At 50.2% G+C, this 17,887-nt stretch overlaps 1 protein-coding gene across 2 annotated transcripts; it reads right to left on the bottom strand.

The window, feature by feature from the left end:
- Positions 1-1,788: 1,788 nt before the first annotated feature.
- INPP5K (inositol polyphosphate-5-phosphatase K) lies at positions 1,789-16,716 on the bottom strand. 2 transcript variants are annotated; one of them, XM_079956116.1, is made up of 12 exons: positions 16,585-16,716; positions 14,691-14,798; positions 14,088-14,196; positions 13,044-13,160; positions 12,203-12,378; positions 10,158-10,269; positions 9,604-9,713; positions 7,625-7,814; positions 6,669-6,806; positions 5,586-5,669; positions 5,393-5,497; positions 1,789-5,142 (listed from the first exon to the last, which is right to left on the bottom strand). In XM_079956116.1, the coding sequence occupies exons 1-12, from the start codon at positions 16,614-16,616 to the stop codon at positions 5,041-5,043; spliced, it is 1,383 nt and encodes a 460-aa protein (XP_079812242.1). In that variant the 5' UTR covers positions 16,617-16,716; the 3' UTR covers positions 1,789-5,040. The 2 variants fall into 2 exon arrangements, with proteins under 2 accessions (XP_079812242.1, XP_079812243.1); XM_079956117.1 differs by lacking the exon at positions 16,585-16,716 and adding an exon at positions 14,980-16,039.
- Positions 16,717-17,887: the final 1,171 nt, after the last annotated feature.

Below are 17,887 nucleotides of genomic sequence, written 5' to 3'. Positions count from 1 at the left end.
GCTTCTAGGGCAGGGCTTTGAAGGAAGATTTCTGCAGGCAAGGAAGGAAAGCGAAGCAGTGTGGAAGCAGCTGTATCTGGAGGGTGTGTTGAGTGGAGGGGGGGGGCAATAAGGAGCTGCTGCCACCTGCTAGGCCCAAGTCCCATTGTGCCAGGGAGGAGCTGCCTGCTGCTCCCCCATGCAGTCAGGTGGACGAACCAAAGGCAATGGGGCAGGAACAAGCAGCAGCTTCTGCCACCACCTGCCCGCCCCCCTCAGCAGTGCAAGAGGTGGGAATCAATGGCCTCCACTTCAAGGGGTGGGAGGCTGATGGTGCCACAAGACAGAGGGCAGGCCATGGGGGTTGCTGCTCCAGCATCTCTGGGGTAGTGAATTGGGTTAGGTTTTGGGGCCTTGGCAGCTGTCCCAGAATGCCAACCCTGTCAGAAGTTTTATCTCCCCACGCTTCTGCTTGTTTCAAGTATACTGTACTTCGTTTCAGTAGCAACCCAGATTCAGCTTTTTTAAACACACACATCAAAAAAACTCTTCCTCACTGCATTGTGAACCTCAGTGGTGATTTCTCCTGCCTCCTACTTGCTTTGCATTGGCGATTCTGCAGTGCTACTAGTGGGGGGGGGGGGAAGAGCTGAGCCAGGCCAAGGAGTTCACAGCATCTTACTAGACCACAAAAGAACACAAAATTGTTTTAGCAACCCTTGCCAGCCGGTGCCCTCCAGATGCCTGGTGCTGAGAGCTGCAGGCCATCCTATCCTGAGGGTGCCAGGTCACAGACGGCCGTGTCGAAGCAAATCTTTCCTACCATTGTAGCACTGCTTTTGGAGGAAACCATGAACAGGATTGTTTCAATTCATTAACCAGTGAACAACAGTGCTGGGAGGGGAAAGGACAGATGTGAGAACTCCTCCCAGTTTTCTTGTATGCCTAGCAGATTTTTAAAAAGTTGCCTAGTTGTTTCCATGTTCAAGCCTCTCCTCAAATACTTTCCAGCCTCCCTCCCCTCCGCCTCTGGCTCAGTCATCTCTTCCCTCTCAGGCTCCCTGCGCCTGCCCTGTGGAGCCAGCCGCTCCCTGCCTGGTTATCTGCTTCCATCCGCAGCACAGGCCCTCTTCCTCCTCCCACCTCAGGTTGCACTCGGCCACAAAGGCATGGAAAAGCCACAAGCTGGGAAGATTTAATTAGACGACTTTCCACTGCAGCCGGTGGTAGCAGCAGCAGCAGCAGCATTGTTCTGCTGAGAGATTAGCTTACTAAAGACAGATCCACCCACTCAGTTCAAAAGTGTCAGCAGTTTTCCCTGGCACATTTCTGAACTGGCATTTCTGAAGCAAGTGATCAATTCCGGTCTTGTTTTGTGGTCTCAAGGATCTGTTCTCCCTCTGCCAATAGGAGCCAAAACAGCAGACGCTTTTGAGCTGTGAAAAAACTTTTCGTGAAAAAATATTCCCACTTCCTTTGCATCCCAAGTTTGAAGCGGTGAGTGGGGGGAACCTTCCCAGATAGGCGTCCCCTGCCAATGGCAGTGAGCAGGGCCATCTCTTTTCACGCTAACAATCTCCACGTCTCCCCAGCAACCCCCTTCCCCCTTGTGCGACGGACACACACATGCCTCATTTAAAGGCAGGCGCACCCTACTGATGGTGAAGACGTCTGCACTGCCATCACTCAGAAGAGCTTCCAGAGGAGAGACCACGCCCGAGAAACAGCTGGAACCATTTCAGCAGACTCTGCGTCCTCTGCAGTGCCCCCTTGTGGCTCAGAGACAACAGCAACAACTGGAAGGCAGAGTAACTATCAGAGTTAACATTTATTTTAATATTTCTTCTTTAAACCATTTGTGATTCACCTCAAGGACTGCAAGACAAGTTACCATCTAAAATAAAATAGTATAGAAGCACAATACAAACTAAGCAGTGAAGACAAATAGCAGCAGCAGCAGCAAAATACAGCATATACTGTAACAGGTGAGGGGTTGGGGGAAATACAGTTGTTACTTGGTACCTAAAACATGATTTTAAAAAAAAAAGTTGATGCACTTGAAAGTGTATCACAAAAGCAAGGCACCAGCACAGAAAACACCCTGTCCCAAATCACCACCTGCCTGACCCGTGACAGTGAGGTGCCAGGAGCTGGACCTTAAGACAGTGGTCTCCAGGAACCAGCAGGTTCATATGGGAGGAAGCAGAGCTCCTTCAGGTACCCTTTAAGGAATTAGGCTTTAAAAAACAGTAGGAGAAGCACCTTGAACTGCACCCGGAAACCAACAGCAACCCAGTGGTAGTCTTGTAAGTATTGCCGATACATATTCAGTAGCTTGGCCATTCTTCCTAGGCAGTCCCCCCCAGTTCTTGGATGTTATCAACTGCAGATGTGGCCAAGTAACTACTCAAGAGGAGATGCACGCTAGTAAACCAATCAAAGATGATGAGAAGTGTTTCCTACCACTTGGGTGTCAACACCAGGACTAGATTTAATGGCAGATTTAACTGTGAACCAGTTTGGTATGGAGAAGTGTGACCCCTAGGCCACAAGACTCTTTGGCACAGTGAAAGGATGGAACACCTGCTTTGCCACATCTTGTTCTGTGTTGACAGAGCACACCTGACTGCCAAACAATTTTCGGGGTGAATCTCTCTCACACACAAAAATGATGTCATGATACAATGACACAAATACGATGCTTATCTTAAATTCGCACAGCAAAGAACAAAGGAAGCGGATGGCCAGGATGCTTAAAAGAGGAGAAAATGAAATTCCACTGAGGAAGCTGCCTTATACCACTGGTCCATCTAGCTTAGTACTGTTTACACTGCCTGGGTTTCAGACTCTCCCAGCCCTACATGCCGATTGAACCAGCAGCCTTCTGCATGCAAGGCAGGTGCTCTGAGCTACGGCCCTTCCTGAAGAGAGTCCTTTCCCAGGGTGCGACAGAGCTCTCAAACAGAAAGATTAAAACAAAAAATATGTCCGTCACAGCAATGACCCGACAGTACCTTGAGGGTGTTTACCGAAAAGACAATAAAAAACCGCTCTCAATATATCTTCACGCATGTAACAAAGTGACATACAGAAAAGCACCTGCCACCACTGGCTCCCAAGGAAGTTCCTGCCCCAGGTAGAATGCCAAGGCTCAAGCGAAGAGTCAGGCTTTGCCAGACAGGGCGCCCTTCTTGTGGGCCAATTTACATAAGAATCCTGCTCTCCATCTGCCACAATGTAACTTTAAATCCATTAGGCAGTGACTGAAGCTCACCTGCTAACAGGCACAGGGAAATCTGCCCCATTCAAAAACCTCCCATACTTACACTTGCATGCACACTTCTTCAGATACACATGTAGAGTGTATCTGAAGAAGTGTGCATGCACACAAAAGCTCATACCAAGAACTAACTTAGTTGGTCTTTAAGGTGCTACTGGAAGGAAAAATTTTTTATTTTGTTTTGACTATGGCAGACCAACACGGCTACCTATCTGTAACTACTTACAGTTGGTCGGAGTCTAGAAGAGAGCAAGATGGCCACCTTCTCAGAAACAGAAACTCCATTGGGAGAAATGGAAACTAGTCCCGATGCAACAGGAGTAATTCAGACAAGACAAATCGAAAGTGCTTGTTCATAAGGATTTTGGTGGGTGCCTCTGCCTTATCTCAGAGTTCAAAGGCTGCCCACCATGATAACACCCACCACTAATTATTTCAGCCCAGGTTTCTCCTGTTCTCTTGGCAGTTTGGTACCTTTTCTCCATGGAAAACCTTTGAGTCACAGGAGCGGCTGACAAGTGCCCAGAGGGCAGGCACATCCATATTTCTCTCCCTCCCTTGTGAGTGCAAAGGATTGGCATGAGCAGCAAAGGGAATCCCTGCAGCGGCCAAGTCATATCCACACACAACATGCTGCCCACAGCAGCCTCCACATCACTTGCATGCAGAGGAGAACTAGCCGGCTTTGCTTTATGAGCTTGGGGGCTGCAGAGAGTGCAGCACAGGAGCCCATCCTGACAGGGGCCTTGAGTGCTGAGTGGAGCCAGAAACTGCAGAAACATGGGCTGAAGGAGACAGGCCAGTTCCACAGAAACTGTGCAAAGGTGCAGGAAATGCATCCAGATCAGGACTGGCCCCAGGAAGGTGCCAGCAAAACTTGCTCCAAAGGGGGAAGGGGGAGATAACACCTGCCCCTGTTCTTTCCTGACCTTTGGCCCTGCTGGCTGTGGCTGATGGGAGTTGGGGGACCAACAACATCTGGACGGCACCACATTGGCTTCCCTTGCTGTACAGCTCAAAATAACCCCAGGTGGAATCGCCAGCATGGCTGGGGCGTTTTTATGCGACAGGCCATCAAGAACTCCCACATTCCAAGCAAAAGTCAGCTGGTTGGTTGGTTGGATGGATGTAGATTTACCTCCAGAATTTCAAGCACTGAACTCTTGGAGATTAAAACTACCACAGTAAGTGGGGCAGCTGGAAATAAAGATAACAGAAGCCATGAGCTGCTCACGTCCCTCCCTCTTGACTGCTCTGTCATGACTGCTCATTCCCAAGCAACCAAAATGTCACAACTGACTGCATACTCTCTTCATCTACGATAGAAAGTGTATTTCAGCTCCCAAGTAAATTCTAAGTGCATTTCATAAAAATAGGGAGCTGAATCCTGGAATGCTGGTTTTTAAAAAACAGGACCAACCGTTGACTACTTAATATTGCAGTGTATTGCCTGGGTCCTAAAATAACCCCTAGGAAAAGGAAGCAGCAGCAGGCCTCAGGAATAAGTGCCCTCTGCCCTGCGCTAGACCACTGGAAGGTGGGTCCTCTTGGGAAAGCTACAATTAGTCAAGGTTCTTTAGTTGCTGAAGGTAGGCACAGCCTTGTTCCAGCTTCCTGGGACAGCAATAGAACTATTTATTTCCTAGGAAATGGTGCTCTGGGCTGCTCAAACTCACATGCCCACCTGTGTTTCAAGCCTTCTTCAGAGAGAGGCCTGTTTCTAAGGCAGAGGAAGGAGGTTCCCTCCTCACAGACCCCGCTGCAGGGGCACGTGGCACAGTTCAAAAGTCACACGGTGGTTTCTCATCACAGAGCTGCTCCTGCATCCTGCTGACTCCGTCCCAGGCCAGGTCCTTCTCTGCTAACATTCTCCTTGGTTGAATCTGAAAGGAGAGATCAGTCTTTGTGTTTGTTTTTTATTATTTATTACAGTTCTCTCCCACCAAGGAGCTCAGGGCTGCATATACGGTTCTCTTCCCCTCTCTATTTTTGTCCTCACAACAACCCTGTGAGGTAGGCTAGGTAATCCAAAGAGGAGAACCATTTCCCCAGGTGATTCCAGGAACATAGGGAAGAGCTCCCTGGGGGTTCTAGGAAGCTGGCTTGTGCTGAGTCAGCCCATCAGCCCCATACCTGAAAGGGCTGGCTGATGCCAACCAGGGATTGCATTGTGTTGCTGTAATAACCCAGGAGAAACTCTCCTCCCGTTGCTGGAAGCTCCTCAGCACTGAGATAGACCTAGGGGAAAATAAAGCAAAGGCAGTCAGCATTCAGCAAAACATCTGGAACGGAGCAGCCAGCAGTGATAACCTCTCTTCCCCCTCACCTGCTTGGCATCCTCCTCAGAGGAAATCTCGTTGTCTTGCACCCAGGCGTACATCAAGTAGTCATTTGCATGCTTGAAGGTCACCTGCAAGGGGAGAGAGCTGCCTTGAGCACAACTTGGCTGTCAGGGGAGTGAACACCTGTCTAATATGTGAGAGCTATTTGCTCTGGTTAGCTGAGGAAATGGGATGCAAACTCTGAACTGTTTCACACTTCAGTATTGCTAAGAGTGATACAAGGTTTTAGAAATGAGGAAATATGACGACAAAAGCAAGATTAAGCCAAGGCCACACAATGATTTATCACAAAGTTTGTAACCTTTACTCTAAGGAAATTATGGCAACACATAGAGGCTTAGACACAGACAGAAGAACTGGCCTAAATAATCCAAAAGATTCCCATACCAAAGACCAAGTCTCTCATCAGTCTCCTGGCTTTTGACAGCTTCCATCAAAATGAGAATTTTCAGGCACAAGGAGGTTTGCCACTCACGAGCCTCCTCCTGTCTCTGAGCCTTGCCTTTGTTTCTGCAGCCTGTTCTTTCCCCCAAGGGAACCCTCCCACCCTGATACCTCGGCTCCACACAACCCACCACTGCCTCCTTTTAGTCATCCTTGGCTGCAGGATGCCAAAAATCCTCTTGGAACTGTGGGCACTCTGGGCAGGAGGAAATCTCTGGCACTGCCAGGAGGGACCAGGAGAACCTCTTCTTCACACGGAGACAATGGCACAGTTTTTCTCATGACCACAGCACACCTCACCCTCAAAGGAGCAGAGGAAATGGAAGCCAGGCCATTGGTATGCTGGCTGTGTGCTGTCTACAACAGGCATCTCCAACCTGCAGCCCTCCAGATGTTTTGGCCTACAACTCCCAGTGGTCAGGGATGATGGGAATTGTAGTCCAAAACATCTGGAGGGCCGAAGGTTGGGGATGCCTGGTCTACACTGCAACAGATCTCCAGGGTTTCAGGCAGGGGTCTTTCCCAGTTCAAGAGGTCAGGAATTCAACTAAGGACTCTTCTGCATGTCTCTGCTGTTGAGCTACTATCCTGCCCCCCTCAGTACACTTCTGTGGCAATGTCACCTTGTAGAGACCAATCCAATCCCAGGCACTGCTTGGAAATTCAGGTGCTGTGGAGTAGCGGACGGTGGCATCTTGCTCAGCATCCCAGTTGCCCACAGGATGCAGCCTGACCAGTGGGACAGGGGGCAGAGGCTTCATCTGGAAGAAAGGAAAGAAGTTGTATCCCATAGCCACCCATTCAGCAGCAGTCAAAAGCCGCTCTTCAGGCTCCCAGCTCTGAAAATGTTAATAATCCTCAAGTGCTGCCACTTAAAGGTAAAGGGACCCCTGACCATTAGGTCCAGTCGTGGCAAACTCTGGGGTTGCGGCACTCATCTCGCTTTATTGGCCGAGGGAGCCGGTGTACAGCTTCTGGGTCATGTGGCCAGCAGGACTAAGCCGCTTCTGGCGAACCAGAGCAGCGCACGGAAATGCCATTTACCTTCCCGCCGGAGCGGTACCTATTTATCTACTTGCACTTTGGCGTGTTTTCGAACCGCTAGGTGTGCAGGAGCAGGGACCGAGCAACGGGAGCTCACCCCGCCGCGGGGATTCGAACCACCGACCTTCTGATCAGCAAGTCCTAGGCTCTGTGGTTTAACCCACGGCGCCACCCGCGTCTCGTGCTGCCACTTAAGCTATCCTAAAAAGGTTGTAGAGTGACCCTCAAAAAAAATGTGGGGGGTGCAGCAGCTTCACAGGAGACCTTCCCAAATCAGTAGGCAGACGGAGTTACAGTTTGCAAGCACCTACACGAGAGAAGATGGTTCGTGATCTGTCTTTGAGACACAGAGCAAGACTGCAAAGCAACCATCAGAAAATGCACCTTGGGTAGCTGGAAAGCTTGTAAAGCCTTCCCAGGTCTTCTGTAGCAGGGCTTCATCGTCCAGCCATTTCTCTGATGGAAGGGACCGGAGTCGTGACCAGGTTCCCTTTTCCTAGAGCCAGTTCTGCCCTCAGGGAGAGGAGAGCATTACCTCAAGCACAAAGGTCCCGGTGACAGGTTTGTGGTCGCTGATGCCGTAACTCATGTGGCTGATGTAGCTGTGCAGGGACACAGAAATGGCCTCCTCTTCTGGCATCTCTCCTGCTTCCGAGGCCAACTGCAAAAGATGCTTCACCCTCCAGAGGATCCGGTCCGTCCATGCAGGCTTCCGCTTCTTCCCACTGCAAAAGGGGAGGCAGTGAGGACACACCAAGGAAGCAAAGCATCCATGGCAGCAGCAGAAGCATTATGGGGACAAAGCAACCCAATGCATACACTGCCCCCCACCGCCTTCATTTTACAGCTCAATCAAACAACATCTGTACATTAGCAGATCTAAAAGAAAGGCAGACGAAGGAGGAGGGAGGTTAATCAACTTCGTATCAGAAAACAACAGGAACTAGCAGCAACCAAGTGTTAACCAGGCTGCATCAGCTACATTTACATGAAAACGTCAAGTGCTCAGGAGAGGTTTGCCCACATTGAAGTTTGTGCTACCTGCATTTCTGGCCCTGATCCTGGGTAGTTTTTCAAAAACTCTGCTGTCTCTTCAGAGTGAAATGGTCATAACCCCAGGAGACAAATACAGCCTGGGCTACCTGGTCATTCGCAGAGGACTGAGAGCATGAGGCTTTTAATCTCACGGTCATGGATTCGAGCCCCACTTTGGGCAAAGGATTCCTGCACTGCAAGGGGTTGGGCTAGATGGCCCTTCAGATCCCTTCCAACTCTATAATTCTATAGAGAATTATAGAAGAAGACAGTTTGCTCGCGGAAATGACTGGCAGAATCCGAGACCAGGGAGAAGAGTCAGTAGAAGATTGGAAGAAATTTAAAGTCTATCTACAGAAACATTGTAAAATTAAGGAATGTTAGAAGGATGCTGGAATGAAGCTATGTGGTTTTAGCAGTAATGTTATAAAGGATTAAGTAAAAATGGATTGTTAACAGGTCAGAATGTAAAGTTACAATATATTAAGATAAATTAGTAAGATAAAAACAAAGAAGGAAAGGATTTGCTGAAACAACTAATGAACTAGAATACAAAAAAGGGAGGTGTGAGGAGGTCAAGGAAACAAGCAAATGATAGATAAGATATGGAAAGATGGATTTGTTCTTAATTGGTTTCCCCCCCCTGTATTTTGTATTTTCTGTTTTTTATTCTTGTAACTTTTTGAAACACCAATAAATATTATTTTTTTTTAAAAAAGAAGAAGACAGTTTGCTCAGCAGCACTAAACTCTTATTGCCACCGGAGTTATCAGTAGTTTAAGATCTGACCTGTTCACTCCATTCCCCACCTGGGTCTCTCTGAAGGGATTAAGCTACCCAAGGGGCAGCTGAGCAACCTACGAATCCTGTTTTAAGCTGCTGACCTGACTAAATAGCAGCCAGCAGAGCCCTTTTGTGCCTTGTAGAAGCAAGTGCAGCAGAAGCATTTCCTATCCTGACTTCTGAGGAGCCCCAGCAGGCAGGCAAGAAAGCAAAGCTAGTGAGCCAACAAAGTTGAATCCACAAGGGCTATCATGCTGGAGAGCAGCTGCTTCCTTCATCCCCATTGATCACTGTGGGGGAAACTCTCCCTTGCACCCAGATGCAGGAGGCTCCTTTTTTATTTCAGGTCCATCGTGCCAATTCGCAGGTTAGGATCAAGCCTCCAGCAGCTGGAGAGAATAGAGCAGCAGCAGTTTGAAATGCTAATAGTCTAATAGTCTAAAATGCTGAAGATTTGGAAAGGAGGGCATCAAAATCTCCTTACTTAAACCAAAAGAGTGTCTTCTGCCCCCTGAAATAGAAACAGACATTAGTGCAAAAATCCCAAACACCAATTCCACTGGGCCAAGACACTGATGAAGCTCTCTCCTTCCCCAAACTGCCTCCCGCTTTCTTCTCAGGTGGGCTGCTTATTCACCCTCACCAGCCTGGTCATACACCCAAGATGGGTGTGCTGTGGGGGTAACCAGCATTTACCTGGTGTCATAGTCATTTGAGTACAGGTCAAACTTGTAGGTGGGTTTGAACTTCAGGGGGCCCTCCATGAATTCTTGAAGAATGGGTTCCTTCTTCTTAGCGATGTTAAGCTGCATAAATAAAAAGAAAGGAATAACAGAAACGCAAAGCAGCAACCAGCCCCAACTAAAAGAAGCCTACATAGGAGAAGTTCTGCAGCCTCCTCCTCTTCGAGGCTTCTTTCTTTCTTTCTTTGGGAAAGGAGATCCACATGAAGGTCATTTTACTCCACAGAAATCAATATGGAATGGGACAGGCAAGTTTCACAACTTCCCAGGAGGAAATTTAGAGCCAATTGTGAAATAGATATGGACCAGGAATAAGGCAAAAAAATATGGGAACAAAATGTAAATATTCACAGATTTGTTTCCAAGTGACATTTGGGGGGGGGGGGTTGAGTCATGGGTGGGTGGAATCAGCAGGAGAAATTGTAGGGTCAGAGAGAAGAAAGCAGAAGATCCTGGTGGTGGCCCCTGCACAGGAATGAAGAGAACAGAACTTGGAGGTGGTGGTACCTGGTCCTTTTCCCACAAAAGGCTGAATCGGCTGTTATTGATTGATTCTCGAATGAAATGCAGGCCGTAATCTTCAATCCGGAAGTTCAAGTCACCAAACCAGAAGAGAACGCTTCACAGAGAAGAAACGAGAAATAACTGCTTAAGAAAGCTTCAAGGCAGACATCAGACATAGCAGATTCATCCGCACATATCATCTCAGGAGCACATTTACTCTGTAGGTCTCCATTATCTTTCACCACTGTGCAAAGTTATCTGTCCCCTTGCTCGCTTTGAACTGCATGGTTTTTTCCCATTAGGAAGCATCACTTAGTCTTGAAAGTGACAAGGCGGAGTCAGGCTCACTACTTACAGTGGCTCCCAAAAGAGCTGCCAGAATAATGCTCAGAATGGTCCTCCCTCTCTGGTCCAGGCACCTTTACCTCCCTCCCTGAACCAGGTGCTTCAGAGCAAAAGGGAAGACTTCCAAGCTTGGGAGTGAGACCAAGGGCTGTTCTGCTTGAGGACCTCCTCTTCTTCCAGGAATTTTGTTCCCTTGAACGGACTTCTGCGGAGCTCTGAATAAACCCTAAACTACATAATTCCACAGCCGCTATCTCTTTTTTAGGAGTTGGGCAAAAAAATTGTTATTTACCTGGGAATTTGGAGCGTCAAGTAAGTTTGTGGCCTTCTGCTCAGCTTTTTATTAGGATAAGTTGAATTGAATCCACATTTTATTGATGAACATTTTAGATTGTTTTTAATGTTCATTTTTGTAAACCACTTTGGGTTATTTGTGGAAACAGCAACAAATTAATCACCACCACCATCTTCATGAAATAACCGTCTTCCGGATGCTCTCACTTTGGGTTCAAAGCTATCAGAGGGGCTCCCTAAACTAAATGGACAATGACATATGTAGCAGAGGCCAAGCCAAGCTGGATCCTCTTTTCCTAGAAGCAAGACAGCAGGGCAGCCTCGACCAGATTCAGTTGCCACTCACTCAGGGTTCTGTCCTCTCCCCCATGCTTTTCAACATTTACATGCAGCCGCTGGGAGAGATAATCAGGAGGTTTGGGCTGGGTGTTCATCAGTATGCGGATGATACCCAGCTCTACCTCTCTTTTAAATCAGAAACAGTGAAGGCGGTGAAGGTCCTGTGTGAGTGTCTGGAGGCGGCTGGAGGATGGATGGTGGCTAACAGATTGAGGTTGAATCCTGACAAGACAGAAGTACTGTTTTTGGGGGACAGGAGGCGGGCAGGTGTGGAGGATTCCCTGGTCCTGAATGGGGTAACTGTGCCCCTGAAGGACCAGGTGCGCAGCCTGGGAGTCATTTTGGACTCACAGCTGTCCATGGAGGCACAGGTCAAATCTGTGTCCAGGGCAGCTGTTTACCAGCTCCATCTGGTACGTAGGCTGAGACCCTATCTGCCTGCGGACTGTCTCGCCAGAGTGGTGCATGCTCTGGTTATCTCCCGCTTGGACTACTGCAATGCGCTCTACGTGGGGCTACCTTTGAAGGTGACCCGGAAACTACAACTAATCCAGAATGCGGCAGCTAGACTGGTGACTGGGAGCGGCCGCCGAGACCATATAACACCAGTCTTGAAAGACCTACATTGGCTCCCAGTGCGTTTCCGAGCACAATTCAAAGTGTTGGTGCTGACCTTTAAAGCCCTAAACGGCCTCGGTCCAGTATATCTGAAGGAGCGTCTCCTCCCCCATCATTCTGCCCGGACGCTGAGGTCAAGCGCCGAGGGCCTTCTGGCGGTTCCCTCATTGTGAGAAGCAAAGCTACAGGGAACCAGACAGAGGGCCTTCTCGGTAGTGGCACCCGCCCTGTGGAACGCCCTTCCAGCAGATGTCAAAGCGATAAACGACTACCTGACATTCAGAAGACATCTTAAGGCAGCCCTGTTCAGGGAAGTTTTTAATGTGTGATATTTTACTGTATTTTTGGTTTCTATGGAAGCCGCCCAGAGTGGCTGGGGAGGCCCAGCCAGATGGGCGGGGTATAAATAATAAATTATTATTATTATTATTATTATTATTATTATTTATTACTCGTGATCCAGGACGTTGGGAATCTTTTCGCCTTCAAACTGCTGCATCTCCAAGATACGCTCGAAGTCATCCAACCGCTGTCCTGCATTCTCCATGTGGGCTGGCAGGTGGCAGTTCAGGAAACAGATGGTATGTCCATAGACAGACATGCGAGTGGTAACACCCCCCTTGTTTCCCTACAAGACATAAGAAGCCAAGGCACCGACGGGTCAGGTCCCCCAGATCACACAACCACAGCGCTTGAGGCTGTTTTGAGACTTGTTTCCATTTACAGGTACATTTCAGAAGCAACACCAACCATTCATAAATATCAAACACAGTGCTATTTTTCTAGAAAAAGAGGTGTCGGAACTTATCAGGAATACCTCCTTTGTTCTCTTATAATGGCAACGGCGCCCACTTGAGATGTGTCGGAACTGAGTTCCAGTGAGTTTCAGCTAAAAAAACCCCTGGTCAATCCCAAATTTGTTTGAAGACAAGAAAGGGACTGGAATCCTCAAGACAACAGAGAAGTATGCCACCATGAGTGTTAAATAGGTAGCCAGGAATCAGACTGTTCTTTGGGTACAGAAGCAAGGAGCAAATTTGCTAGCACCAGGGATGGCAGCACTTTTTGCTCTGATGTGGTCCAATCCTGCATCATCGTACAGATTAATCTCCGTAGCCCTGGACAAGTTTATAACTTCAGACAAAATGTTTTAAAACTTTACTAAAAGGAGTAAAATTCTATATGTTCTTTTATTCCTCACTGAAGCCACCACAGACAACATGCAGAAGCCAAGACTAAGTTGCGAAATGAAAAAGCCATTAAAATGTCTGGAAAACACGGTGAGCTGCTTACCCAATATCCGTAGAGACCCGTGCGAGTGAACTGGCTCTGAATGTCCCGTATGAAGGGGACGTGAGGCTGCTTTGCAAAGACCAGGAGGAGGAGGCCCTGCATACGTATGGAAGACACCTGCAAGCAGAGGAGATTTTTAAAAAACAAACACTAGCGACCCCCCCAGAAAAGGTTAGGATGCCCCAGGAAATCCCAGGCCTGGGAAGGGAGTCCAAACACTGCTCAATTGGCTAAAGAAAGGCGACTGCATCTCCTCTGAGGGCCAAGGAAAGCTTCTGCTTCCTCCATTCTTGATGGAATTTGAGATAAATGGAAGTCAGACAGCACCAAGAATCTCTTCCTGCCCAGCCCTGATAAAGGCACTGGGGAGCATCTGACCAAAGCCAGTGCAATGCTCAACAGAACTCTGGCCGTGGAGTAGTGTCTGAGGACCAGGCACAGGAAACATCAAAATTGTAGCCTTGTCTTATTTAATTTAATGCACAGCCACTGCAATTCTAGGTGGTTGGTAGGCCTTTTGGAATCAAACCAGACTAGAACATTCTTGAAATCAAAAGAACATAAGAAGTTCCTTCAGCAACTGGATCAGGCCAAAGGGGTCCTCTAGCCCACTGCCCTGTTTCCCATAGTGGCCAACCTGCTCCCCAGGACCTGAAAACAGCAGAAATACTCTCCACCCTTGTAATTCACCGTATTCAGAGGCACTTATTGCCTCCAGACCAGTGGAGGGAGCACAGAGCCACTGTGACTACATTACTTCTTGCATCAGAGACAATTCTAGAACACTTAATTCCAAAAGCCAGCCTTGAATGGTTTCTGCTTTGGCAAGTCCCTGGGAGGAGCGGGTAGTCGCTGAGAATGCCTCCCCAACATGCCCTTCCTATGCTGAATGCAAACTCTGGAACACTTGCAGCAGATCTAGGACTGTCTGCTGATCAGGAAGGAGGCAGGGCCACGCCCAAATGACAGGACGCCTCACATGAGAGAATATTCATCAGGAGAATGTAAGCCAGAGGCCACCAATAGACAAATCAACATGATTACCTTGACATAGCGCAGAGGAGAAAGAACATTCATGAAGAAAATACTCCAAGGATCATCAAAGGCCATGTCGGATAGGAAATTCACAATCTTGGAGTTCACCTCCTGTAAACTGAACACTCCAGGGTTAACCCAGGTAATCTTACATCTCATTTTGACAAAAAGTACCCAGACCTATTGGGAAACACTAAGAGCAGGAGCGGCTGCTGTCCCTCTGCTGTCCAATAAGATGTTTGTTAATCTTTTAACCCATTGCCTGCATCCACATGAAAGCAGAGGAAGGGAGGGTGCATCACTACACGGTGGCACAATTCTGGATACCATCTTAGCATACTAAGTACTGACTACTCAGTACTACTCAGTGAAATCACACACCAAGAGCATTCTTTCTCGAAGTCCACACAATCCTGAATGGCTGCCCCTTTTCTTGAATGAGATCTCTCACCTGTGCCACATTCCCCCTATGCCCAGAGACCTGCAGAGACCTTCTGCAAAAGATCTCAAGAAGCACCATGCTCGTGAACGCCGCCTCCTCGCTTCTGCAGATGGCATGACCAGGATGATATCCCCAAGAAGAGCCCCAGATCTAGTTCCCAAAATACCTACCCAATGACATACATGTCCATTTCCTGGTCTTGCACGTTGAGCTGCAGCAAAGAGGTGACATCAGGAGGGGGAGAAGCTGTGCCCACGTTCCAAGTCACCAAGTGCAACCTTCAGAGACAGACAAAAGGCAGGGCAGCTGAAGTACAAACAGGTGGGGACAGGTTCCTGTCCGGCACAGCTACCTCGTCATCCCATTAACCTCTCCCCTCCTCGTGCCTTATTATCTGTAATCCTGCCCTAAAAACACCAAAGCCCCGCTGGAGAGAGCCTGTCTGCCTGGGAAGGGCACCTGATCCCCAGAAGCTTCTGCTTCTGCATCTTCCCACAGATCAGAAAAGCCTCGTCGATGGTGCGTGAGACTTCCTCGTGGATCTCGTCATCGGAGCTGACGTCCTCCACGCAAGCCATGAGCTGTGCCACTCGCTGCCGCAGCTGCAGCCGCCCGCTGGAGCCCGTGCTGCTCACACTGGCAGAGCGGCTGCGCAAGGCAGAGGGGGTGCCCTCCAGGTCTAGCAAGGAGATGGAGAGCAAGTCCTGAAGCGGCTCTTCAGGCTGCAAAGATGCCATGGGGCCAGAAGGAGAGGGGCATGCCCCACTCCCCACCCAAGGCGCCCCCCAGCCAGAGAAGTGTCAATGTTGGCAGAATTAAGCCTTGCTTCTGGCACAAGCTAAGCAAGGAAGCCGTCAACCACACCAGAAGGCAACTCTGAGGCAGGAAGGGAGGTTCTCTTCCTCTCCTTGCAAGCCCTCAAGGTGCACCCCCCACACCCATGCCACGTGCCAAGATTTAATGCCACTGGAGCCTGGAGATTTATGAAAAGCTATTGTTAACTGAGGCCAATCACATGTTTCTGCCACTGTGTCATGGAGGTATAATCACTGGTTTTGAGGCACGTGCCCCACATGGAGGGATTGCCAAGCCAGGGACCAAATCTGACAAGTGAGCCCCTCAGGAGGCTTTTATTAACACAGCTTCTGGCCAGGAAGGGGTTTGGGGGTTCAGAGGTGCCTGTTGGAGCTTAGCTTGTGGTCAGAGAAGTGTGGGGAAGGGAAAACATATTTGGCCTGTTTCCCCACCCAAGTCAGCCCTCCAGAAGGCACAGGGTGAAGCCCAGAGACAGGTGGCCTTGCAAATGCTGCCAGACTACAGCTCCCATCACCCCTGAGCACTGACTCCGCTGCTTGCTGGGAACTAGAGTCCAACATCTACTGGAGGTTCTCCGCAAATACAGGAGCTGCAAAGGCAGAACGCGGATGTACCGCGCAGGGCCGCGCTTAGGAAGACCTGGCCGGGACTTAAGCGCAAGACCCCCGTCCCGCGGGAGGAGGGAGAAGCGCCACCGGCAGGCAGCCCGGCAGCCCCCGATCCTGGGCGTGTTCCCGGCCGCCTGCCTGCCTGCCTGCCTGCCTTTCCGCGGGCGCGCCTGATCACCGCCCCCGGAGGATGTGGAAAGTGCGGGCAGGAGAGCCCCTTTGGCAGCGGGCGCAGCACCTGCTAAATAAGCGGCCCACGAAGGACTCAAATCCCAGCCGGTGCTTTGCAAGCCGAAATCGGCTTTCGCGCTTCCCGCGGCGATTAGCATAACTCCCGCTCCGGAGCCGCGGCGCCGCATCCGGGGGCTTTGCTGTAAGAAGGAGCGCCTGTCCGCGGGCGGAGGCCGGTCACGGGGCCCCGAAATCCTTCGGGAGGGGTTGCTGCCTCCTCGCGGGAAACCCCAAGGGGGCGGAAGAGCCTCGAGGGAGCAGCGGGAGTGGGGGCGCCACTTGGGGCAGGAAGGCTCGGGCGCACTCTGCCCATGCCCAGGGACTCCCTTGACTCCGCCGGGGGCACGTGGGCCAAAGGGGAGTTTTCCCAAGACGGGTCCCCCGCGCGCATGGGCAGGCGCGTCCTCACCTGAGATGCCGCGGTCCTTCCTCCGGCTCCATCGCGGCTGCCCGAGAAAGAAGAGGAGGGCGAGACGGCCGAGACCGGAGGAAACAGCTCGCTCCGCTCTTGTGACCGCTCCGGCCAATCGGGGCAGGGGACGAGGTCGGCGCGCCTCCTGATTGGCTGGGATGCCAAGAGGCCGCGTCGTTCTGAGCACGTGATGCAAACAACGGGTAGCGAACGCAGAGCTACGCAAAAAGTTAGAGTGTCATATCCCTTGCATTTCCGGATAGAAACAAGAAGCTGCCCAAAGAAGTCAATGGGGTTTTGAGGGTCGCTGCGCCGGAAGATGCGACCCTGGTGCCTGCTGCTGTTCATGACTTGAATTAATTTTATAATGAAATGATTTTAGAATGTTGTATTATTTTATTGTTGTTAGCCGCCCTGAGCCCGGCTTCGGCTGGGGAGGGCGGGATATAAATAAGATTTATTATTATTATTATTATGGGGCCTGACCCCAACCCGCAATATCCGCGCGAGGTTACCCTGCAAGGCTGTTGCAAGCGGCTCTCTTCCGCGCAGAGGACTCTCCGCTCTGCTGCAGCGATGACCGGCGCAGTAAAATTAACGTATTTTTCCCGAAATAAAAACCTGCACTTGGATGGGGCGTTGACGTGCCTGCGGCGTTTTGTGCGTGTGTTTCTTTTGCGGGGAGGGGGGCGCTGCCACTGTTTTCTGCGTGCTGCTCTCACTTGAGGGAGGAAGATTCAAACATGGTTTCTCAATTGGATCCAGGGAGTGGCCCATCCCGGCAGCAAAATGGTCCCCTCTGCATATTTCATATCTCTGGGGGAGCGCGGCCCCGACGGAGTCCCTTCGAGAGCGCGCCGTGACGTCCCGCAGCTGCCTTCCGGGTCGGCTTCGCGCTCCGCTTCTTGGCGCCGCAGCCCAGGAGCGCAGCAGCGGGGCTTTCATAAATACAACCTCGATGTGTCTCTTTCGGGAGCCGACGTGACAGGCCTCCAAGTCCAGAGGAGCTCACAAGAATGCAGGGAGCCTCGCCTTGTATTCGCTTTATATATAAATTAGGGCTGTCCCACTAGAAAAGGCCGGACGCCCAAGCGCGAGTGCAAATGCGGAATAAGGCAGACCCAAGAACATGTGCAGAGCACCCCAACTGCGGTAGAAAGACATCAGGGGCTCCTGCCTTGCCTCCGGGAAACTGCAGGCTAGGAGACGCTTCTCCCGTCGCTCCTTCGGCTCCTGCCGCCTTCCCAGCGTCTTCTGGGAGGGGATTCATTCACTCACTCCCCAAGTCCCACCCCCGGCT

Source organism: Podarcis cretensis (genome assembly GCF_951804945.1).
Source record: "Podarcis cretensis genome assembly, chromosome: 15".
NCBI lineage: Eukaryota > Metazoa > Chordata > Lepidosauria > Squamata > Lacertidae > Podarcis > Podarcis cretensis.
Note: the sequence above shows the minus strand (reverse complement) of the source record. Positions and strands in the feature narration are given on the sequence as shown.

What these genes read in the sequence shown, in the direction of transcription:
- INPP5K (XM_079956117.1), bottom strand. Translation starts at nt 15,257, where the DNA reads ATGGCATCTTTGCAGCCTGAAGAGCCGCTTCAGGACTTGCTCTCCATC. An exon ending in ATGGACATGTATGTCATTGG is followed by an intron (nt 14,197 to 14,690) that starts GTAGGTATTTTG and finishes TGGAGTGTTCAG; the next exon opens with TTTACAGGAGGTGAACTCCA. An exon ending in TCAAATGACTATGACACCAG is followed by an intron (nt 7,815 to 9,603) that starts GTAAATGCTGGT and finishes CCCCTTTTGCAG; the next exon opens with TGGGAAGAAGCGGAAGCCTG.